The sequence below is a fragment of the Genypterus blacodes genome, unplaced genomic scaffold, assembly GCF_046128005.1.
Source record: "Genypterus blacodes isolate CSIRO-AG114 ecotype Tasmania unplaced genomic scaffold, CSIRO-AGI_Gbla_v1 ptg000032l_1, whole genome shotgun sequence".
In the NCBI taxonomy this organism is placed as follows: domain Eukaryota; kingdom Metazoa; phylum Chordata; class Actinopteri; order Ophidiiformes; family Ophidiidae; genus Genypterus; species Genypterus blacodes.
Window position 1 is genome coordinate 5,977,981 of NW_027466845.1, and position 23,740 is coordinate 6,001,720.

At 42.7% G+C, this 23,740-nt stretch overlaps 3 protein-coding genes across 4 annotated transcripts; 1 reads left to right on the forward strand and 2 right to left on the reverse strand.

Annotated features, from left to right (window-relative positions):
- Nucleotides 1-315: 315 nt before the first annotated feature.
- On the reverse strand, nucleotides 316-3,995 carry LOC142995437 (extracellular calcium-sensing receptor-like). Its single transcript, XM_076146504.1, has 6 exons — nucleotides 3,793-3,995; nucleotides 3,428-3,716; nucleotides 2,441-3,247; nucleotides 2,123-2,350; nucleotides 1,386-1,509; nucleotides 316-1,211 (listed from the first exon to the last, which is right to left on the reverse strand). Exons 1-6 carry the CDS (start codon nucleotides 3,993-3,995, stop codon nucleotides 316-318), a joined length of 2,547 nt encoding a protein of 848 aa, XP_076002619.1.
- Nucleotides 3,996-4,765: 770 nt separating this feature from the next.
- On the reverse strand, nucleotides 4,766-21,628 carry LOC142995439 (extracellular calcium-sensing receptor-like). 2 transcript variants are annotated; one of them, XM_076146505.1, is made up of 8 exons: nucleotides 21,475-21,628; nucleotides 11,208-11,221; nucleotides 7,558-7,658; nucleotides 7,186-7,474; nucleotides 6,341-7,099; nucleotides 6,040-6,267; nucleotides 5,834-5,957; nucleotides 4,766-5,664 (listed from the first exon to the last, which is right to left on the reverse strand). In XM_076146505.1, exons 4-8 carry the CDS (start codon nucleotides 7,438-7,440, stop codon nucleotides 4,766-4,768), a joined length of 2,265 nt encoding a protein of 754 aa, XP_076002620.1. In that variant the 5' UTR covers nucleotides 7,441-7,474; nucleotides 7,558-7,658; nucleotides 11,208-11,221; nucleotides 21,475-21,628. The 2 variants fall into 2 exon arrangements, with proteins under 2 accessions (XP_076002620.1, XP_076002621.1); XM_076146506.1 differs by lacking the exons at nucleotides 11,208-11,221; nucleotides 21,475-21,628 and adding an exon at nucleotides 9,856-9,885.
- Nucleotides 18,532-22,295, forward strand: LOC142995301 (extracellular calcium-sensing receptor-like). Its single transcript, XM_076146297.1, has 10 exons — nucleotides 18,532-18,680; nucleotides 18,846-19,158; nucleotides 19,235-19,321; nucleotides 19,604-19,711; nucleotides 19,855-20,021; nucleotides 20,156-20,633; nucleotides 20,730-20,960; nucleotides 21,073-21,196; nucleotides 21,288-21,760; nucleotides 21,855-22,295. The coding sequence occupies exons 1-10, from the start codon at nucleotides 18,622-18,624 to the stop codon at nucleotides 22,293-22,295; spliced, it is 2,481 nt and encodes an 826-aa protein (XP_076002412.1). The 5' UTR covers nucleotides 18,532-18,621.
- Nucleotides 22,296-23,740: the final 1,445 nt, after the last annotated feature.

Below are 23,740 nucleotides of genomic sequence, written 5' to 3' on the forward strand. Positions count from 1 at the left end.
CAGGATAAGTTTTGAAATAAATTAGCATCACACGCATCACCATCCTGTAAACCAAATGATCTAACCAGGAAATCAATTATTTGTAATCAAAGTCCTTTAACTGTAGAAGCTCTGCTAGATCAGGTCAAATGTGTTCAATCCACAGTCACGGCACTGTGTGAAGCAGTTACATTTATTTCATGACAGAACAGCTGTGTTTTTTGAAGGTTAATAGATAGTTTCCCAGACTTATTGAATAAATATTGTATGTTTAGGAAGAAACTTTCAAATTGCACTCGTCTAACATTAATATCAGTGATTTAGGGTGATTTTTTGTTAATGTTTCCCCATCATGTGCTTTTTGGTATTTCTCTCGGGTTTCAATAATAAAATATAACATTTTGGTGCAAATATGCAGAAAAGTAATCCAAAGCTAGAGGCCAGAATAGCAAATATCTCCACAGCCACAGTGAACTTCCCAGGAGAGCTCACATACGCTGGGATAAAAGTGATCCAGACTGCACAGAATATCAGCAAACTAAATGTGATAAATTTGGCTTCATTGAAATTATCTGGTAGTTTTCGTGCTAGAAAAGCTAGGATAAAACATAATATAGCCAGGAGTCCTATATATCCCAACACAGCCCAGAACCCGATAGGAGATCCCAGATCACACTCTAATATAATCTTTTCTGCAGCATGAGCTGTATTTTTATATGGGAATGGTGGGGCGAGAGTTAACCACAGCACACAAACTAACACCTGCAGTGAGGTACAACTCAGAACACTTGTTCTCTGCAGAGGAGCAGAACACTGCGGAACTGTGTTTTTCGGCCTTCTAGCATTAAACGCAACTACTACTGCTATAGTCTTAGCCAAGATACAGGACATGCACAGGGCAAAGGTGATCCCAAACGCTGTGTGTCGCAGCATGCAGGACCACTCAGAGGGCCGGCCTATGAAGGTCAGAGAGCACAGGAAGCACAGAGTCAAGGAGAAGAGCAGCAGGAAGCTCAGCTCAGAGTTACTGGCTTTGACAAGAGGCGTGTCTCGAAATCGAAAGAAGACGAACAACACCAGCAGCGTTAAACTTGCTCCGAACAGTGAGACAGCAGTTAAGAGGGCCCCCATTGTTTCTTCAAAAGACAGGAACTCAATCACCTTTGGAACACACAGGCTGTGATCTTCATTCGACCAGTACTCCAGTGAGCAACGTGAACACTCTGCCGAATCTGAAACACAAACACGCAGCACTGAAAGGTGTGATCATACAAACAATAATAATACTCATAATGATACAGTGTAAGTTATTATAAAGATGGAAGGTGAAGTTAAGGTTGTAATAAGTGGATTCGTATAATATTTCATTTTAATAACTATGCCAAAAGTGTGTTTTGTCTACACACCACTGGAGTTGCTGATCTCTCCAGCAGCACAGGCAATGCAGGAGAAGCAACAGATAGGTTTTCCTTTAATCACAGCTTGTCGGAAACCCGGCCGGCAACTCTCACTGCACACAGACTGCGGCCTCTGCAACAACACCATGCCTCATCAGCCACTCACACGCCTTCATGGTTTCCTATCTCTTCATTTAGTTGCATAGTTTTAGTTACAATTTAGTCACATATTATATATACATTACATATTTACTTTAATTTGAATTGTACTTACAATAGATGCGAGTGAAGACTAATGCAGTAAACACAAGCATGGAAACTCAATCATTCCACATCGTTCTTCCTTGTGAAATATGATGGCTTGATGCAATTTCTATGACTAACACTAATCACTTAGAATCACTGGCGCCACGTGGTTGGTGGCGAATATATTTGTTATACTATAGTTTTTGTGTGTATAGTGTGTGAAAGGGTCGCTGCTGCTAGGGATATGACATAGACAGATGGGTATAAGACAAACTGTGAAGTCTCATTAGATGGCTAAACTACTCATTAGATATGCCTTTCACACTTCTCTTAATGAGTTTCAGGGTAATGTTAAACACACTTCTGCAGCGGAGGATCTTTAATCATTCACACGTCAAATGGAAGGAAATAATGTATATATTGGTTCACACACTGTTCCATCGCCACCATATTGAAGAGTAGGATAATGCCACACCATTTAGCTGGGGTTGATGTAATACCTGCAGGTACTTGGCAGCCCATGTTATGTTGATTCCGTTCATGGTAAACTGCTTTCCATCGGGCAGTGAAGCGTCGTAGCTCCCTGCGGTCACAAACACAGGCTCTCCTGCTTGGTTTCTGTGCCAGTTCACCAGCTCATAGGCAGCTGCAGGGTCTCCGTTCTCGTCAAAGTATACTCTTTCTCCTGATTGAAGAGTGAAATTCACATCTTGGAGGTTTTTCAAAACCTGGCAATAAGATATTAGTGAAAGCATTGAGTACAAAAACGTTGTTCTCAATCCATAGTTATTACATTTATCACAAATTCTATCCCTCACCTGTTTTGTGTCATATGTCTTTCTCCAAACACACAGCTGTTTATCTCCATTTTGTCTACAGTTCATGTTATGTATAGCATGAGCCACAGCATATACAGCCTTATATACGTTGTTAGATATTCTCAGCTCTGATACATCTGTGAAAGGATTGTTGATGTCCACTAGACTCTCGGAACCAGAGCATGACTTGACCTGAGTTTGACTGTGCTGACTGGAGTGAAAACTACAGCCAAATGTGGCCTCCCAGAACTCTCTGAGTAGTTTGTTCTGAGGTTCTTGACTTGGGTTAACTTGCAGAAGGAATTCTCGTAAGCCCAAGATCTTTGACTTTCTGATAGTGAACCCCAGAGACCCTGTCAGAATGCCAGAGTACCTTTTTGTGGCCAAATGACCTGCTGTTATCCAAGATTCACTCCCAACCCATTGCAACCCCGTGACGTTCTGTTTCAAAGCTTCCTCGAGCAGAATGTTCATCTCACCCTGGGCAAGGAAGGCAACCAAAACACGAGCACTGCCTTCACGGATCACTCTAACTACCCTAGCAGTGTGTTCTAAGAGGTCAGTCCTGGAAATGGCCTCGGAGTACTCAATACAGACCCCCTCCTGGCTTGCAGCTTCAATAAATGTGGCCATGCCATTGTTACCATAGTCATTGTCACTTCTAACAGCTCCAACCCAGGTCCAGCCAAAGTGCTTAACCAGTTTTGCCAGGGCTCTGCTTTGGTAGTAATCACTGGGAATGGTCCTGAAAAAGGAGGAGTACTCCCGTCTGTTACTCAGACAAGCACATGTAGCAAAGTGGCTGATCTAAACAGAAAATCAGAGGAAACACATTGTAATGCTTGAGCAGTGGAGCTTGATATTGTAGTGCTAGCTTTTATACTATGACTCAAGTTAAACATTATCCAGACAATCTATATCTATATTTAGAAACTAGTGAGTTCAAATAAACATTTCATAATCATTTCAGTAACAAATTCTATTTACCACTGGTATTTGAAAAATTCCTGAAGTTTGTAGCATCACAATGGTGGACGAGGACTCAGATGCTCCAATAACTGCATGAACAGATGACTGGCTGGTGCATTTTTCCTCCAACGTGCCCTCCTGTCCATTCATTAGAGCCATGACTGAACGCATTGAAGTCAGCGTTGAACCACAAGTGTCAAATACCTTGTAACCAATTGATATATTAGGGAGTAGAGAGCTGCTGTTGTTGATCTCCTCAATGGCAAAGAGCATTGTTTGGACAAAACGAAACTCTCTGAAATTAATCCTGGAGAATTTAGGGATAGCTGTCAGAGTTTGTCCGACTTATTCTATAAAAGCAGAAAGGAGACAACATGCAGTACCTGGAACATGTGAGAGGTTTTGGGGTATCCGTGAAGGGCAGCGAAGGTATGGAGATTTCGCTATAAATGGAGAAGGCTCCTCCAATTGTTATATCGCCTTCTTTAGACAGCAGGGGGAATTCTGGGGCCCCCAGCATGTAGCAGTTTGCATCATCTTCCTCAGCTCCAAGGGCTTCCATCACGATGAGCACAAAAAGCAGCATTGCATACACACTATTAAACATTTGGAACAAACAGGCACACACACACGTACACACAAGCCTGTAGACTGTTATCAGTCGCTGACAAACAGGCCCCCTTTAATGGGCAGAGCCTTGTAGTACAACAAATGATGAGTAGGTCCTTTTATCAAGTCTGTCAGAGTGATGAGGTCAGACTGCGTTTGCTTCTAGGATTTGTAACGCACAAACTACAAGTTAACCCAGTGGTTCCCAAACTTTTTTTTACTTTTTTTTTGTTGGGGCATTTGGAAAAACTTAAGGAGGCCTTATGGTGCAACAGGTAAGGAAATAAAGCAGGGGAGGTGAACTATGAATCTTTATTTTAGAGGAAATATGGACCGTACAGTCATCAATGATATAGTAAAATGAGTGTAGATTTTGAACTGATGAGGAGAACTGCAACTGTTGATGTCCTGTAGACAGCTGGTGATGGGAGAATGTGACATGCAATATCAGGTTACGACTGTAGAAGTGTGTTGTTAAAAAATAAATCTTTATTTATTGTACCTCTCTCATTGCACTATACAAATTCAGTATAAAAACACCTTGAAGTTTTGCACATTTTCATTTTGTTTAATTAATATTTTCACTTTGGCTATTCGTTACACTTTGAAATGTATCAATTTTATTTCTCAGTTATGGTAAATTGTTATTTTTATATTACATAAATATAAACAAAAATATGTATCTTAAAACATCAAACTATTCAACCTAAGTACATATATTTTTTTAATTATTCAGACTGAACTGCATTATTTCTTTCCCATTAGATGTTTCTTTGTGTTCAGTTCTGGTTTCAGGACAATAATTAAACATTTTGGTGCAAATATACAGAAAAGTAGCCCATAACTTGAGGCTAGAATTGCAAAGATCTCCACAGCCACGGTGAACTTTCCAGGAGAGCTCACATACGCTGGGATAAAAGTGATCCAGACTGCACAGAATATCAACATGCTGAATGTGATACATTTGGCTTCATTGAAGTTATCTGGTAAATTTCGAGCCAAAAAGGCAAGTATAAAACATAACACAGCCAGGAGTCCTATGTACCCCAACACCGCCCAGAACCCCACAGCTGACCCCAAAGCACACTCCAGAATAATCCTCTCCTCATAGTATTGCATATTTTTGAAGGGAAATGGAGGGCTGATTGTTAACCAAAGTATACAAATCAGGACCTGTATGAGAGTGAAACCCAGAACACTGAGCCTCTGCTGAACAGGCCCAAACCATTTCATCATATTACTCCCTGGAAGTGTGGCTCTAAAGGCCATTAACACCACTATGGTTTTCCCCAGAACACAAGAGATGCAGAGGACAAAAGTGATCCCGAACGCTGTGTGTCGCAGCATGCAGGACCACTCAGAGGGCCGGCCTATGAAGGTCAGAGAGCACAGGAAGCACAGAGTCAAGGAGAAGAGCAGCAGGAAGCTCAACTCAGAATTGTTGGCTTTGACGATGGGAGTTTCCCTTTTCATTGAGAATAGAGTGGCCACAATTAACGTTAGTACTACTCCAAAAACGGTGAAAAATATGAGGATTTCCCCCATAACCTCAGTGAAGGACAGGAACTCAACACTTTTCAGTATACACACATCTCTGTTCTGACTGGACCAGTATTCCTCAGGACACTTTGTGCAGACACTAGAATCTGTAATGGAAATTCTGTTACTAGTTATAGGCTTGAGTCACTTACATGAGAAAAACATAAGTCAGAGAATTTACCGCGGCAAACTTTAACATGATACACAGCGTATGACATGTGAACCTTGTATGTACATCACTGTATCCACCATATTTCAGGTGTGTGGTACATATACCTGTAGTGTTGCTGATTTCACCTTCTGCACATTTAACACAGTCATAGCAGCAGACCGGCTTTCCTTTCTGAAGGACCTTACGAGTTCCTGGAGGGCAGCTCTGACTACACACCGACACGGGCACCTGAGACAAAGAGGAAAGAGTTAATACTGAATGATTTATAATATCATCTTGAATAGATATTCCTGTCATCCATGATAGTTACCTCAGTCTTCCCCTCAGGCCACGTTATGTCTCCGGTTTTGAGGACAAATTTCTGTCCAGGAGGTAAGGAGGCATCATAATATCCCACAGGCTTAAACTGGACCGAGCCGTCCGATCCACGTTGCCAGTTCACCACCTCATACTGGGCCACGGCTGCACCAGTGCGGTCAAACCACACCTGGTCTCCATTCTTTATGGTGAAATTGACCTTCTTTAGTGAGTCCACTACCTGAAAGATGGACAGGAAATATGTCAGAATATATGTTCCTTTATCTGAGAATTCAACATTTTAGCATATTCACCTGCCAGTGCATAACTTTGACAGCCTTGTCACACCCCTGACTGCTTGTGCACTTGAGTATGCTGTGCAGTGAGTGTGCCACAGCATAAACAGCTTTGTAGATGTTCGTGGAGTATCTCAGCTCTGACACATCATCGTTGTAATCTTTGAGAGTCATCAGATCCAGATTTTCTTTGCAGGGTTCTGTCGCTGTCACATTCTCTCCATTTCCATTCTCTTCACACTGAAATGCCTTTTTCCAGAAGTCTGTGACTAAAAACTCAGTCAAACCACTGATATTGGCCTTCTGTACAGCAAAACCCAGAGAGCCCCCGAGTACATTAAAGCTGGTGGGAGTCACGAGGCTGTCAGCGGTGATCCAGGCCTCCACACCAACAAACTGTAAACCTGTGATGTTGTGCAGACTCAGCTGCTCTAGGAGGTTGTTCATTTCCACGTGGGCCAGGAAACCTACAATGACCCGGGCGGTGCTCTTTCGAATCACCTCTAACACCTTCATCAGTTTTTCCGGCTCTGTCCTGTGGAATTTCTCAGTGTACTCCACACACACTCCCTCCTCCTGGGCTGCGGCTAAAAAGATGGCCATACCATTGTTGCCGTAATCACTGTCACTGTTGATTGCCCCCACCCACGTCCAGCCAAAATGTTTGACCAGCTGGGCCAGAGCTCGGCTTTGGTGGAGGTCGCTAGCGATGGTTCGGAAGAATGACGGATATTCCTTTCTGTTGCTCAAACACTCACAAGTGGCGGAATGACTGATCTGACACAAAAGAAGCAGAGAGATTGTAAATGACACAAAAATGTTATACACATTCAGTACACAACTTATTTTGACGTCCCCCTTACCACTGGTATTTGGAATGGTCCAGTAGTGCGTGACAGCACAATAGTTGAAGAAGATTCAGACTCCCCGATGATGGCATGAACAGCTGACTGGCCTGAACAGCTCTGTCCTACAGCCGTTCCATCACCATTCATCAGGGCCATCACCGCACGCATAGAGGATAATGTTGAACCACAATTGTCATAAATACGATATCCGATGGAAACATTGGGCAGAAGAGAGTCAATGCTGTTGATCTCCTTGATAGCAAAAATCATTGTCTGGGCAAATCGAAACTCCCTGAGGTTGACACTAAGACAAGAGTGACATACAAAATATTTATGCCTTCACAACCACACAAAAAGTTTCTCTTATTTTACAGTACACAAAATTACCTAGAACAAGTGAGACGTTTTGGGGTGTCAGTGAAGGAAAGCTGAAGTTGTGTGATTTTGCTGTGAATGGAAAACGCTCCTCCGACGATGACATCGCCCTCCTTAGACAGCAGAGGAAACTCTGGGCTCCCCACTATGTGACAGAGTGGAGCTTCTTCCACTGCTCCAAACTCCACCACGAGCCCCAGAACAAACACCCACATCACCTTCCACTCCAGCATCCTGATAGGAGGGAGATGCCTTAGAGATGTGAAATGTCCCAGTTTATAATCTTAGCAGACAACAATGCTCACTGGCCTTATATTAGCCAATCAGAGTCAAGAGGGGGAAGTCGTAACCATGGATGGTCATGGATTTAATTTGATTTAATTTAATTTAATTTTTTCATTCGTGCAGAGGCTATTCAGAAATATAATCTGGTGGTCAATTTTTTTCTAATTGCAGTAATTGATAAATTAAAATGTTGTATTTATTAGCTTTAAGTCCTCAGAAACAATTGCATGTATACTATTAAATTATTAACATTGGATTTACATATGACAGTGTTGTTGGCCCAGTGTGAAAATTGTAGAGAGGTCTACTGAATTTACCAACCAGGCGACGGACCTCCAGGCAGCCCCCTCACACAGAATACTATATTAGTTAAAACAACAATTCTGCTCACCTCTTTATGGCCATTTCTACGCGGGGAGACGCACCCCAGTTCCATCCCCCCGTGTGGCAGTCTAGCAGGTTGCTCTTGTCAATCCTGTTCGTGACGCCAATATATAGTATTTTTCAATTATCAATTTACGAAGACAATTGAGAGGCTTCTTCTTTTATTCAATCATACATGAGAGATGTATCACAAGTCACAGTGAATTCATACACTGAGTTATTCCTAGAGCAAACACGTTTTTTTTAATATCAGAGTGTATCAGGGTGGATGCCTTTCCTGTAAACATTTCCTTACTATTGTTCTATTGTAACTCCTGGCTGCCTTAGCAAACATGACACAGTGACCTGCCAAGATATAATGTTGTTCCTCTCTAATAAGGATTCTGGTAGGACAATTATGCCAAAGACAAAACCCCCACAAACAAATCAACAACAATTTTAAACCTTCTGTACAAATTCCTCGTACTTTCTAACTCAGCCTCCAAAAATATCAAATTTCTCCTTTGGAAAAACACTCACAAAATGAAAGACAGACATTGTTGAGACACATTGTACTTACTTACTTATACACAATTAACCAGAAGATGAATTTGTACCTGTTTTGTAAGAAAAAAAGAAATTGACTACTACTACTTGTGACTGCAGTATATTTGCAATACTTTCATAAATATTGTTGAGTGATGAAATGAAAACATATCTTAAGTGACGTTCATATGGATCAATACCAGGCAAGAGGTGAACTTCATGTATTGGAGGCTTTCATGACAACAGAAGAATGAGCACAAATAGGAATAAACACTTTCAGACAGGATTTTATATGCTAAATTAATTTAAGCATCGTATCCAAGGCCCTCCAAAATAAAAACTTTTGATAACCCTAACCCTAAACGTTTTATTGACTCAATGCTGCTAATCTTGCAAAATCGAGTCCCAATATTATGTCCTCTGTTCTAACTTCACCTCTAAACCTTTGATTATTCATTTGTGGTGTTTTATAACAGTAAGCAGGAATATATGTTACCTTAAAGTTGTTTTTCTCTTTCTTCTCTTTCTGTGCTTTCTTTCTTTCGTTCCTTCCATCTGTTTTTCCCTCGTGCATGTTGTCTGACTATCAAACTATTAGTGAATGATAGATACAGTAAATGTGTTTGTGTGTTTACACAATAATCATCCATATCCAGAGTTTAGTCATAAATGATTTTGGCACATTTATGTATAATTTCCTCCAATTTTCATGTCACTTTTCGTGAATTATGCATCTGGATGAGGGAATTAAAGTTACACTTTTGACATTTGCTCATAACAAACAAATCAACACACCTGCATTAGTACAGCACTGAGCCGTGTGATATTTAATTTGCTGTTATTGTTACTTTTCAGCCTTAGGGCCCATTAGGTCTCCTTTAATTAGAAAGAAACTGTTGTTTGTGTGTTTTTACAGCTGTTTGTCAGTTTATGAAACACTTTAGGGCTCTCCTGAGGATATACCATGCAGGACCTGATTAATAGGAACCCATCTGCTGAACTTGAAGCTGCCTTTTGACTTGACAATGACTTCCAGCACAGACACTAACAAGCTAACAGACTCCCTGATGTCTCCTGCTTGTCTCCACCTCTCAGTCCTCAGTGTCTACTGGAAACTTGCTCCAGGGCTGTTGCATCATGATCCCCTAGAGATCTCCACCTGGGAGCTGCAGGACTTCAGTTCAGAAACTTCCCTTTGACCGTAACATCATCATTTGAAGGTAGTATTGTTTAACAAAGCAAATGCACAGAAAAAAACAAAATGCTGCAGCTCTGTTTTCAAAGCAGAGGTAAATATCAGTTTAACAGTTATTCACAGTTTCAATATTTTTTACCTTAAACCAAGAGAAGAGCAAATTCTGTCCGCCATGACAGTCTGATGAGAATCGTCAAATTAAATTAGCTTTTGAAGTAAACCACAAGTTCATCTGCAAAAACACCTTTTTTGATTGATATATTAAAGTAATATTTCTATTCTGCATTTCCACTCATATCAATCACACTTTAAGTGAGTGTGTGCGTGCGTGCGTACGCGTATTATGGATAAGAACATCACTTTGACTGATTGAACTGGTATTATGGCGCCGTAACATTGCTGCCCTGTGCTGACCCCATTTGTTAGTGTAAGAGGGGCACGCAAGACACATTTCAAATTGCCGCGTTTGCATGGTGACGTGTTCGCATGTGTGATTTGACACCAATAAAGTTTTATCTTTGCTATATCAATCTATTCTATTCTATTTTCTATTACATAGTACGATAAAACTTCTTTCACCATTTTATTATGAAGACAGAGGTATCTTAAACCTTATTATTGATTTGTTGCATCTCATAGTGACTAATGCTCTGGCTGGCTGGCTGGCTGGCTGGCTCTCTCTCTCTCTCTCTCTCTCTCTCTCTCTCTCTCTCTCTCTCTCTCTCTCTCTCTCTCTCTCTCTCTCTCTCTCTCTCTCTCTCTCTCTCTCTCTCTCTCTCTCTCTCTCTCTCTCTCTCTCTCTCTCTCTCTCTCTCTCTCTCTCTCTCTCTCTCCCCCCCCAAGCACGCAGCACACACGCCTGTCTTTGCTCTCAGTAAACACTGCTCACAGTTAACTAATTTTATGGGCTATGTTGCCATCTGCTGGTCACATTGTGGAATGGCTGTAGAGCTGAAACCAATCCAGTCTAATCAGCACACAGTTCAGGTGAATCCCATCTCCACTCATCATCCTTGAGCTGCTACTGCAGGTCCAGCTGTGCTCAATCAAACTGATTGGACTTGGACACACACAGCTGAGAGTTCATGTTGGAGCAGAAACCAGACCAGGCGGTTGTTGGAAAATAAATGGTTACATTTAGTAGCATGCAACTGCAGGCAGGTGGTCCAAAGGGCAAAGGTCAAATAAATCAGCAATCAAGGGACAGTACAAAAAATCACTGAAACCTAATATGCAAATCTGTCAGTAAATATACTGCAGGGAACAATCAGACAGCCTCACTTTATCCTACATCTGTGATCTGAAGATCAAATATTATAAGGGTTTGACAAGTCCAATGTTATCATAGAATAGAGCAAAATAAAATAAGCTCTCTATAAATCTCACCAGTACAACCCTAAACTCAGACTTATTTTTCTCCAGTGTGGCCACCGATGCACTTTTGAGATAATGGCTCACAGATTTTCTGAAGTTGAGATTTTGGTTTAGAGAAGTGATTGAGAGTGAGTACAATGGAGAGCAAAGGTCATGTGATGAAGTGAGCACTGATGAGGCTTTCTATAGCATGAGAAAAGGGTACGGAAGGTTCAGGAAGAAAGTGCCAACTAAAACTGTGTACATGTACATGCACACGATACTCTGATGTGTTTCGTCTCTACAACAGTTGAGGAAACAAAGCGAGTAAGGCTCACACATGGGCAAAAGCCGAAACCATTACTGTTACTATGAATAATCTGATGTTGATTTTGGACAATTTTAGTCCAATCATGGTGTCTAAATGAATATAATCAACGTTTAGATGAGCGTTTAAATGTAATGATGATGAGGAGCTGTGTCCCAATGTGCACTAAACAGTCATTTCAATGCTATTTGTAACTTTGTAATCAATTTTGGAAAGCATCAGTCCACTACTTAGGGTCCTTACGTGTATGGTATATATTTTCCCTGTATGAAAAAATTGTGGACACGCACACACGCACACACACACACACACACACACACACACACTAATTTGCTGTCTGCTTTGGTGTGTCAGCGTTAATTGTGAAATCTGTCGTCACACAAATCCATTTCCTGTTAGAACGCAAGTACTGTCCAACTGTCGCACACTTCTTTGTAAAGTACTGAACTATTAAAAATGAGTGGACGAGTCTATAGTATTAGTGTGTATTTGGCACACAGCTAAGGTGGGTGCTTTAAAGTCAGTAGTTGTGTATAAGCTTTTGCAACAACTGTGGATATAAAAGGATCTACAGTAAATGGAGACCTGCAGTCCAGATGTCAGGTCCATATTAGTTTATTGGATAATCATCCAATTGATTGCCGCAATAAAGACTTAGTTTAACATCCAATGACCCATTTAACCCGTTCTGCTCCAACAGTTTATTATCTAGAGCCTATATTTGTGGACATTCTGCACTGAATCTATGTATTTTTTGAAACACGGTTTTCTTGAATGGATACATTGACTAAACTCCACTTGTGAGGTACACTTTCAGTATTACTAAGGATTTAACATCAATGAGCACTGGGTGATGTAAATGAAATATGAATACTTCACTAACCAACATCTGCGTTTTGATGAAGCATCTGGAGTTTACGCCAGATTGCAAGTTATTAGTACTGAATATATCATTTATTTTTCAGTCTAGACTTGATTTAGCACGTCATATTTCAAGTTTTTGTTGCTTATCTATATTAGAATCTTTATCTATCATTTATTGCAAATGACGCCTGTCTCAGCAGTAGCAGCTGGCGGTGACTAATGATCTTGCTGTTTTCTTAAGGATCTCCTTCAATTAAACCTTGAGATTAATTATTTTCCCAGACGACACCTGGTGAGCTCGCTTCTCCAGATGTCATCGGCCTTGTCGGAAACATTTGCCTGTCTTTGCTTGCCCGGCAGCCCCCTTGCCCCCCCTCCCATCAGCCACTTGGGTAAGCGGTAAATTGGCAGGTTTAGCATGACGCTGTTCCCCCGTCTGGTATCTTCACAATAACAAGTTTAACTGCTTCCCAAGTGTGTGGTTACGCTTCATTTCACATTGTTGTTCGTGGCTGATTAAAACGACACTTAATGCTCACAGGTAATTTTCCTGTTACACAAGTTCACAAACAAGTCGCACACTCCCTACACACACTCCTCAGGGGGGCTGTGTCTTATAATTATATTTCTGAAATGATTTACTGACAGATAGACAATAAAGTTCACAGCCCCAGTGGTGGATATTTACCTGCAGCAGTTTGAATATTTCAATATAACATGAAAAGCTGTTTGGCCTCATGAAATAATCATGAGATGAGAATCCATCTATAACTGTGTGGTTACTGTCATCTCGCAGTACAAACTCCCACACAGAAAGCAAAAAGAAATCACAATGTAGGTAGCCCTGGAGTTCAATAAAGTCATTTTTAAGAAAATGCAATAAAACACCTGAGTAGTCTGTTCACAGGAAACACAGAAATATCAACAGATTATTCTCTGAAAAATAAAACCAACAGCAGCACAACTCGACTGAGACGAAACAATCATAGATAAACTAAGAACAACAGTGATAATCCTGACATCCTCCTGCATCTTTTCTCCGTATCTGTTAAGGATTAAAGATGCGTTCAAAACTCTTTGCATGCTGCTGAATCAGCATCATCTCAGTCACACACTAGTGTATATTGTATCTTTGTAGCCATATTTGTCCATTAATGTGCTGACCTGTCCAACCTTTTGAGTCTTTCAGTCTGCCAGGTTTGGATCCATGACAGGACTCTATCATGTGATACACTGTATATCCAGAAACACCATGTGCCCTAACCTCATAATGTTAAGGAAGCATTGGAAATATAACGGATTCATTCAAAATATATCGCCTGGATCCTCCACTGGATCTGATGTCTTATTATTTGGAGTCTTGCTAATACCTAATAACATATATTGAATTTTTGTTCCACTGTTTCATTTTGAAGAACCAGCTGCTTCATCACAAAGAGATGTAGCACGTTAGCGATGACCTCATTCATGGTGATCACATGGTTTCTGGCACCGTGAAGAGAGCCAACGATTCTCCTGCCATTACGCGTCTTCATTAAAAGTCGATACTGTGTCACAAGAGTGACATCACTTCTTTTTAAGTAAGATTGAAACTTTATTAGTATTGATAAAATGATGTTAATCTTCATTTTGCAGCTAATTTACCTTTGTCTGTTTTGTCCCAATGTTGCTTATTTAAGTTTTTAGTTACAATAAAATGCTTCATGCTGCAAGGTTTAGTTATGATACATTACTGACATACAACTGACATTTCAGTTTGTAATATTTGTATCAGAATTGTGATGACCTCATTCAACCTGGAGGCTCCATAGATCAAAGTGAGGCACATCAATCGCTGGCCAACTTAACGCTGTTGCTTCCAAAAACAGCCTGCAACAAAACATTTAACACCAAAATCTTACCACTTGAACTAAAGCCATATGGGCTGTAGATGATTTGTCTCCACGTGCCCACATGTTGTGATGCTACGACCCAGCCGGTGTTCAACACACAAACACACAAACTTATCATACAGTCTAACACAGATTACAGCAAAGGTGTTATTGTTCCAATCTATTGTCACCAAAGCTGGTTAGCAGAGGACGCACGTACAACGCTCCCACTCACATCCAATACATCCATCCATACATTATCTATCACTATTGATATGGATGATAGGGGTGTAGCTTATCCACACTGTGAGGCACAAGTGTTGTGGTAGAAGGTGATAGAAGGTTGTGGGTACGCTAACCACTGCACCACTGTGCCACCCATCATCCAATTGAAATGCAATTGAAAGTTGCTGGTTAAAAATAACTTGCCTAGAAAAGCATTGTGTGTGCGTGTGTGTGTTGATTGCAGATATCCATCTATTCTTTCTTTCTTTGTATTCAACAAGTATTGATATGGGTGATATGATACGGTAATGTTGTTACATTTGTTGTGGTCATAATACCATAACGTGCAGTATGTCATCAAATGTTGCAACTGCTAAAGAATTTGAGCAGGACTTGATGATGGACTAACAGGCACACAGATGAGTCATGAGCGTGTTGAGGTCAATAACCAATAAGAGAAGAGAGCCTGGTCTAAGCCGGGGGGTAGTTTGCTAAATGTCCACGAGATGGCAGTGACTCGATAGCTTTGGCATGCCCTTGTTAGGGTGCACACTGGAAAGAGATGACGATGATGTAATGGCCTCTGAGGGCATTAGACACCAAAGTGATGGATTTGTTTTGTTGTTGTTGAAATGTAATTTCTAACCCTCACAGACTAACCTTTGAGGAGTACAGGTTGGAAATATCCTTTAAGATTCTCTAAGACGACATAAAGAAGCCAGTTGGTCCGGACTTAGTTGCGAGGAATTTCAGCTGTGTGGAATAGATCTAAATGGTTTTATCATGAGACAGCCATTATTAAAAGCACTGTGGGGTGACTGCTCAGCCCCAGTGTTCACCCAGAGGGGCCAACGCCATGATTGAGACACTTTATTGTATCACAGACTGAACAGGAATCCGGCTCTGTCGAGGGAAATAAAGTCAAGTAGCTTCCATCCCACAGGCGAGGAGCTTCACACTGATGTCTCTTTAGTGGGAGTTCGGCCATGCGGCAAATAGTTTCATTTGCCTCTGCAAACTTGATCTGCTCTGATCTGGCTCATGAGTGTGTGTGGAAAGCAGCGGCCACAGAGTGCAGATCGATGTGGATATTTAAACTGTCACTGATCTCCATCTTCCCTATCTACAGGTCTTCCTTTGCCTTGGGGGAGACTGCAGTCCTCGTCCCTTTCATTCTTTGTAGCAGCTATGAAGTGTGTGTGTTCTGCGAGTAGAATTGCCTCTATTTCCTGCACGCACATGCCCCCTCTCCCATCCCTTCTAGGACGCAATCATGAACACGGAACACCACAAAATCAGAGGACACTTCCTGTCTCAACACATTGGTCAAGGACTCGGGTCTAGTTAGACGGAGGTGTTTGTGACATTTCAAAGAGGCATGTGGTTCATGTTTAAACTCGTCTCACGCATAGAGACCCCCACAGGAGACCCTCAGCAGGCTGCTCTTTGTGGTCTGAGCTGTAACCAAAAGTCCTTCCCCCACATCCTGTATTTGTTGCGTAATTACAATTCCGGACTGAGAGACCCACAAGCCGGATTTCTAGCCTTTGGATAAGTTTCCACTGATTACTCAACAATACCAGGATTGTTAGGCTGGTTTATTCAGAATGATCAGTTACTGGGAATAAATTCATCTGTCCATCATCATCATCATCATCATCATCATCATCCTCCTCCATCCAGGGCAAAGACAGTCAGTCTATCCCAGCACTCTGGGTGAAAGACATCCTTGTAAGTCTCTCACAGGACACACACACACACACACACACACACACACACACACACACACACACCCATATGAACTCATTTTACAGTCGTACCTGCGGGCACCTGCGAGTTCACATTAATTGGTGGTGTACCGAGTGTGGGAGGGAACCAGGGCACCTGGAGAGAACTCAGGCAGACATATGGAGGGAATGAAAACTTGCAGAAAAACTCAGATTCAAACCCCAGAACCCTCTGGATGTGTGGGGTTGCCAGTTCTCACCCTGAAGCCACTACGCATGCCAGAAATAGATCAAATCTTGAACTCGCCGCCGTTCCAGCTTACAGCTCGCTTGTTTACTAATGGGGCCCTCGGAGCTCGGCCACATTGTTAACAACGCTAAGACTCAAATTTGAGCAAGCTTGCCAATGATTTGTCCCTAAATACAAACTGGTGTTCTTGGTCTCTCTAGCTCGATTAAAATGTAGAATATAAAACATATTTTACTTCATCATTGCTGGAAAACATATTATGCAACATTATGAAATTTAATGAACAAATCTTTCCCTCTTACTGTCGAGACAAAGACAGCTCAGTATCTTTGTACTCTCTCTCTTTCTCTCTGTGACTCACAATTGTATCATCTCTCCTATGGATATTGCACTGAAACAGAGTACATAAATCAATTATAGAAAAGATATTAAAAAAATTGTTTGTAAAAGTTGTATGTGGCTACATGATTGGTTCTAGATGTACATGTGCTTAATGATGTATATCTAAGTCTGTGCTGCCTCTGTATATGTATATTATGTTTGTAAATATTAGGAAACAAACAGGAAATGATAAGAGATTAGCTGTCCAAATAGCCGATATCATAGTTTATAAGTTATACTTCATCCTACTCGACATTTATCTTTCAATGACTCTCCGTTTGAAATTAATATGTGTGTTTACCTGGGATTATGTGATTTTTCCTACTTTTTGTTTTTTTCACAACTATTTTGTGATGTGTCGGAAATGTATCATTAAATCAAATCAAATCAAGTAGAATACAGTGGAACATCTGAGACATCTGTTGCGCCCCCTGGAGGATCACCATGATTCCACTGCACACATGTTATTCTGTTCCTCTAATCAGCCTGTTTCCAAAACATGGACGCCAACCTTTTCCCCCCTGAGCCTCAGATCATCCGCGGTATCGACTCACGTTAGGATCGGTACGCTGATCTGCTCTGTCCTCACACGGGGACGTATTAAGAGAGTGAGAAATGTCATACGGCCTAAGGCGGGGTTTGAATCTCTCTGCCGTCTCTGTGGTTACTTGTTGTGTCGCCTGCGGTGTTTTTTCATAATGATGCACTCGCACCACTAATGACTCATTAACTTCATTAATGTGTAACAAACTGCACATTTAAGGTGTTTAACCTGAGAAGGAAAAGTACTAACACCAAAATGATACACACTTAGCAACCTACAATGTGTGTGTGTACGTGTGTGTGGTTGATAGGCACATAATGCCTTGGTGGCCTTAGTGGAATCTGTCTGTCTGCTCGTATCACTGAAGGTTGAGTAAGGCCAAGTGAGGCATGAAATTATGTTTTGGCACAGCTTGCATCTCTCTCCATTATGGTCAAATGTTCATCTCGGGTCCCGGTTGTCATTGTTGTTGTTGTTGCTGTGAAACCAAATGCTTTTCTCCCCATTGATCAGACGACCATGGAGAATAAGCTCTGTTTGATGAAGTGTGTAAACGGCGATCAGGCAGGGAATGCGTGTGCGTGTGCGTGTGTGTGTGTGTATACGTGTGTGTGCATATAGTATATATATATGTCAGCCTCTGTCATTTGACATTCAAGGCTCGGCGGCTTGTCAGTGCGACGCCTTCAATCGTTGCTCAGCGCTCCAAGAGAAAACTGCTGTGACTGATGAAAATGGATTAAAAAGAGGCCGCGACATCTTTCTCTGCGTTTTACATCACACCTTAATGAGATTTTGGAATTTGTACTTTTTGCTCAATGTTTTGGACGATGATACTTCTAAATGTCAGTTAATATTAGTTCATTTCTTCTGAACTGACAAATTGCTTGTGTATTTGTATGGATCATCAAAGCGTCTATTAGTAGGAGTTGTACACACACAGAGTGGATTAGGTTCACGTTTCATGATGAGGCAGGTTGGGGGGAGATCAGGCTCAGACCTCTGGGTTGTTACGCTCCTCTGGTTGGGGACTTCCCCTCTCGTCCAGGCTCAGTCATGTAGGATAATCCCAGGTTCTACATCTCTGCCTGTGCTGCAGAAGAAGGGGGATGTGTCCCTGGGTGGGCTCTTTTCCCTCCATGATATGGTGGTGGAACCTGATCCATCCTTCACCTCTGTGCCTCCTCCCACACAGTGCACCAGGTACGTTTCATCTTCATTTCAGGCAACTAATTACACAAATGTTTAAGCAATTGCAATCTTTGTTAACATCAATCCAACCCCCAATGGTGATTCGGCACAATCTTCGTTTCCATGCTTGATTGCGTAGAAGAGCGGGTGGCCTTAACTGCTTACTTCTTTTTCCAGATTTAACTTTCGCACATTTCGCTGGATGCAAACCATGATTTTTGCCATTGAGGAGATCAACAAAGATGGCAAACTCCTTCCCAACATCACGCTGGGGTATAAGATCTACGATTCGTGCAGCACTCCTTTCCAGGCTCTCAAGGCTGCGATGGAGTTGATGGGAAACGAGAAGGCCATAGGGGGCGAGGAAGAGGAGGTGACTGAAGGTATAGGCAGGGATTGTAGTGGGACGGTACCAGTGGTGATAGGAGATGGAGGCTCTACTCAGTCTCTGGTAGTAGCTCGTTTCCTGGGGGTCTTCAATGTGCCGCAGGTGAGAGAGTGAGACACTTTGAGTAAAACTTAAAGATGATTAGAATGTGTGTAAATGTGTCCGTTCCTTATTTCAGGTGAGTTATTTCTCCAGCTGTGCCTGCCTCAGTGACAAGAAGGAGTTCCCTGCTTTCTTAAGGACGATGCCCAGCGACTTCTTCCAGGTTAGAGAGGCACAGAGACTGAAACCAGCCACAGGAACCAAATCAGTCACTGAACGCAAATCTCCCTCCCTCTCTCTCTCTATCCCTCTATATCTCCCTCTCTCTCTATCTCCCTCTCTCTCTCTCTGCCTCACTTCCTCTCTATCTATCTATCTCCCTGTGTCTCACTCTCCCCCTCTCTCTCTCTCTCTCTCTTCCTCCCTCTCTCTCTCTCTCGCTTGCTCTCTCTCACACTCTATCACTCTCCCTCCCTCTCTTTCTCTACCTCACTGCCTCTCTCAGGTTGATGCACTTGTACAACTCGTCAGGCATTTTGGCTGGACGTGGCTGGGAGTGATTGCAGGCGACGATGCCTACGGTCGCGGTGGTGCTAGCATCTTTGCGGATGCGGTTGGTCACTTTTACACCACAGTGCCATCATGTCTCATGTAGAGGATCAACCAATATCAATCCATTGATGATAACACACAGTCTGTGAAACATAATATACAATGTAATGCTATGTTGTGTACCTTGTTGTGCTTCGTTCTTAGGTTCGTGAGTTCGGTGCTTGCATTGCGCTCCATGAGGTCATCCCTAGAAACCACGCCAAGAGCAACATCGCCGCCATCATTTCCAAGATCCGCTCCTCTGGGGCTGGAGTGGTTCTGGTGTTTGCTGTGGAACAAGACGCAGCTGCGTTGTTCGATGAAGCTCTCAGGCACGAGGCCTTTGCCCCTAAGTTTCCATAGCACCACATCATTTACAGCAGCATAATCCAACATTTGCTGTTTGTTTCCAGTAATTGGGATTCAACGTGTCGTTTGAATCGTTTCATCATAATCTTGGTTTTAGGGAGGGGCTAACAGGGATCCAGTGGTTGGCCAGTGAGGCTTGGAGCACAGCCTCCGTCCTCTCCACCCCAACAATGTACCACCACATCTTGCAGGGCTCTATGGGGTTTGCCATACGCCGAGTGCACATTCCTGGTTTGCGAGACTTTCTGCTTCGCCTGCATCCCTCAAACCCAGACGCTCTCCAGGATCCTTTCCTGGTCCCGTTCTGGGAGGAGGTATTTGAATGCAGCCTGAGTGCACAGCCAGAGGGTCAGGGACAGGCTGGGAGTGGTAGACGGCAGTGTTCTGGCACAGAGGAGCTAGGGAGTGTGGAGAACATCTACTCAGATGTATCACAGCTCAGGATTTCCTATAACGTGTATAAGGCCGTGTACGCCATTGTTCATGCGCTCAAGGCCATGACGAGCTGTGAGAAAGAAAACGGCCCATTTCCTCTGCAGGCCTGTCCCGACGTAAACAACATCCAGCCGTGGCAGGTGCGCTTCCAGGCTCAGTAATTTAGTATCATAATGGGAATTTACAGATTGAGGAGTTCTGTGTTCTGACGACGTCGTGCTCTCTCGTTCTCTCAGCTGCTTCATTACATGAAACAGGTGAATTACTTGACCTCATTCGGCGATGAAATCACGTTTGATGAGAATGGCGACCCTGCAGCCATGTATGACCTGGTTAACTGGCAGTTGAGCTCAAACGGGGAAATGGAGTTTGTAACTATCGGCCAATTTGATGAGATTACAGTAGCGCACAAGGAAAAACTCCAGATCCAGGAGGAGAAGATCATATGGAATGGCAACCAGACCAGAGTAGGTATCTCTGCAAAGTGAGCAATGTCTTGTACATTTTCCATTAGTTGTTTTGAAGCTGTGAGGTGAGTGTGTTGTGATCAGGGCAGTGTGCATCTCTTATGTCTCTCAGGTCCCCTTGTCTGTATGCAGCAGCATTTGTCCCCTCGGCACCAGGAAGGCAATCAGACCCAACTTCCCTATATGCTGCCATGATTGTGTTGTCTGTACAGATGGGCAGATTAGCAATCAGACCGGTAAGAAATGACTTTATGTCTACATGGACTTTCAGCCCAGCCCTGCCAAAGCCACATTACTGCAACTAAAGCAACTCTATCATTTAATCAGATGCCATAGAGTGTCTGCGCTGCATGCCAGAGTTCTGGTCCAATGAAGACAGGACAGCCTGTATCCCAAAACAGGTGGAGTTTGTCTCCTTCAGCGACACCATGGGCGTCACCCTGATGGCCGTTGCCCTCCTGGGCTCCTTCTGTACCTGCGTTGTCCTCATCATATTCTCCTTTCATAGAAACACTCCCATAGTCAAGGCCAACAACTCTGAGCTGAGCTTCCTGCTGCTCTTCTCCTTGACTCTGAACTTCCTGTGCTCTCTGACCTTCATAGGCCGGCCCTCTGAGTGGTCCTGCATGCTGCGACACACAGCTTTCGGGATCACCTTTGTCCTCTGTATCTCTTGCATTCTGGGGAAAACCATAGTGGTGTTAATGGCCTTTAGAGCCACACTTCCAGGGAGTAATATGATGAAATGGTTTGGCCCTGCACAACAACGGGTGATCATAACCTTATGCACGCTGATCCAGGTGAGGACTTCTGGGTTTTTTTGGAAAATTCAAAGATAGGCAGGACTTGATTTAAAAATCCCTTTTTGATAAGGACATATTTCTCCTTACACAGGTAATAATCTGTACTGTGTGGCTGGTTGTTGCACCTCCCACTCCTCACCAACTGATGCCACGGGAAAGCGCTATAGTAATTCTCTTGTGTGACGAAGGTTCTCCCCTGGCGTTCGCTCTTGTTCTGGGGTACATCGGCCTCCTCGCCTGTCTCTGCCTTCTCTTGGCTTTTCTGGCAAGGAAACTCCCAGACAACTTTAACGAGGCCAGACTCATCACCTTCAGCATGTTGATTTTCTGTGCCGTGTGGGTGGCCTTTGTCCCTGCCTACGTCAGCTCCCCGGGGAAATACTCCACAGCTACAGAGGTCTTTGCTATCCTGGCCTCCAGTTATGGACTGCTGGGCTGCATCTTTGCCCCAAAGTGTTACATAATCTTACTAAGACCAGAAAAGAACACGAAGAAACACCTGATGAATAAGGCTCCTGGTGGAAAATATTAGATCATCTATTGTAAACACCTTTGCTGTTCACACTCTGTCAATATACAGGATTTTGTGCATCTGCCAAATGACTCCAGATGGATCCAGTCCAGTATGACACTGTAGTTCGTTGATGTGAACATTTCACCACCAGATGGCAGTACTGTGCTGTTAATGTTGCCATCTGTCATTCATTATGTCCCAGCAGTAAATACACACAGCCATACTAATCACAGAACCTCTCCAAAGTCTTGTGTTTTTTATTCTCACTCTCTATTCTCACTTGATTGTTAAGTAAAAATGCAAGTAAAGAAACGGTCTGATAGTTTGCTTCTGGTGGGATATTCATGATGAACAGCTCCACTCTGGATCAGAATGGGTTTTGGCAGCAATGTCCATGCTGATTTGACCTGAGATAGAGTGATGAGGGCCGAGGGTCTCTGAGGTGCTCTGTGGAAATCCCAGCTGTCATTGGTTGATTAAACACTCATACTCCAGAGGCCGATACATATACACATCACGCCTGGCTGTTCACTGCAATAACAAACCCAAACGTTTTTTTTCTTCTCCCACAGCTGCTCTCAGACTGAAATTGATTATCTAGCGCCGATTGATCTGTTTTCCTGCCAAGGCCGAGGAATGATTTTTGAATGTTACTTATCGGAGACAGACTGAGGGGAAAGATGAGGGCGAAAGTAAAACAAAAAAGAGTGAAGTCACCTCGTTGTGTAAAGCTCAGCGTTTGTGATAACGTGTTGATGTAGTAACGTTATTCACTTTTCCCAAGGTGTTCTCAGTTATTCACAACATCACCGCCGTGCAGCTATCAGGATGTCAGAGCAGAACAACACTTCTCTTGTTGTTTTGTATTTCGGGACAAGAAAGGTGGCGGGTGAAAAGGCGACAACGTATTCATTCAGCGACAGCTTGATTTATCCTCATTGCCAACTTTCTTCCCCTCTCTTTACCTTTTGTGTCATCTTGACTTGGCCTTCTCTCTGCCTGCAGAGTTTCAACGGCAGTAAGACGTCACCTTTGTCTCCCGCAGCTCCTTTTTGTTTCCGTCGCTGTTGTAATCATTCAGATCACAGCGTCCGCCTGATTCAGTTTAATGAAGCCTCAATAAAGCTGCCTCAGTTGCAGTGCTAATTAATTTAGTATCAAGGAGATTCTGTAATGTCTTTAATCAAACGGATGGGCTATCAAATTACAGGCACATACAAAGGACGCATCCCTGCTACGAGAGATAAATTAAGACAAACCAAGGGAATTTTATGGGGAGGTGGAGTGTAAATCCAGAATTTACAGAAAAGACTTCTGATAAGTACAGAGGAGGGATGTGTGCAGACATGGCAACCCAATAGGTTTGACAGAGGTGATGAAAAGGGGAGGGAGACTCAAAGTTGTAATAACTTGGGTTAGCTTTTCCTCAGAAGGAGCCATGGTTGTGCTCCAGAAGGAGCTAT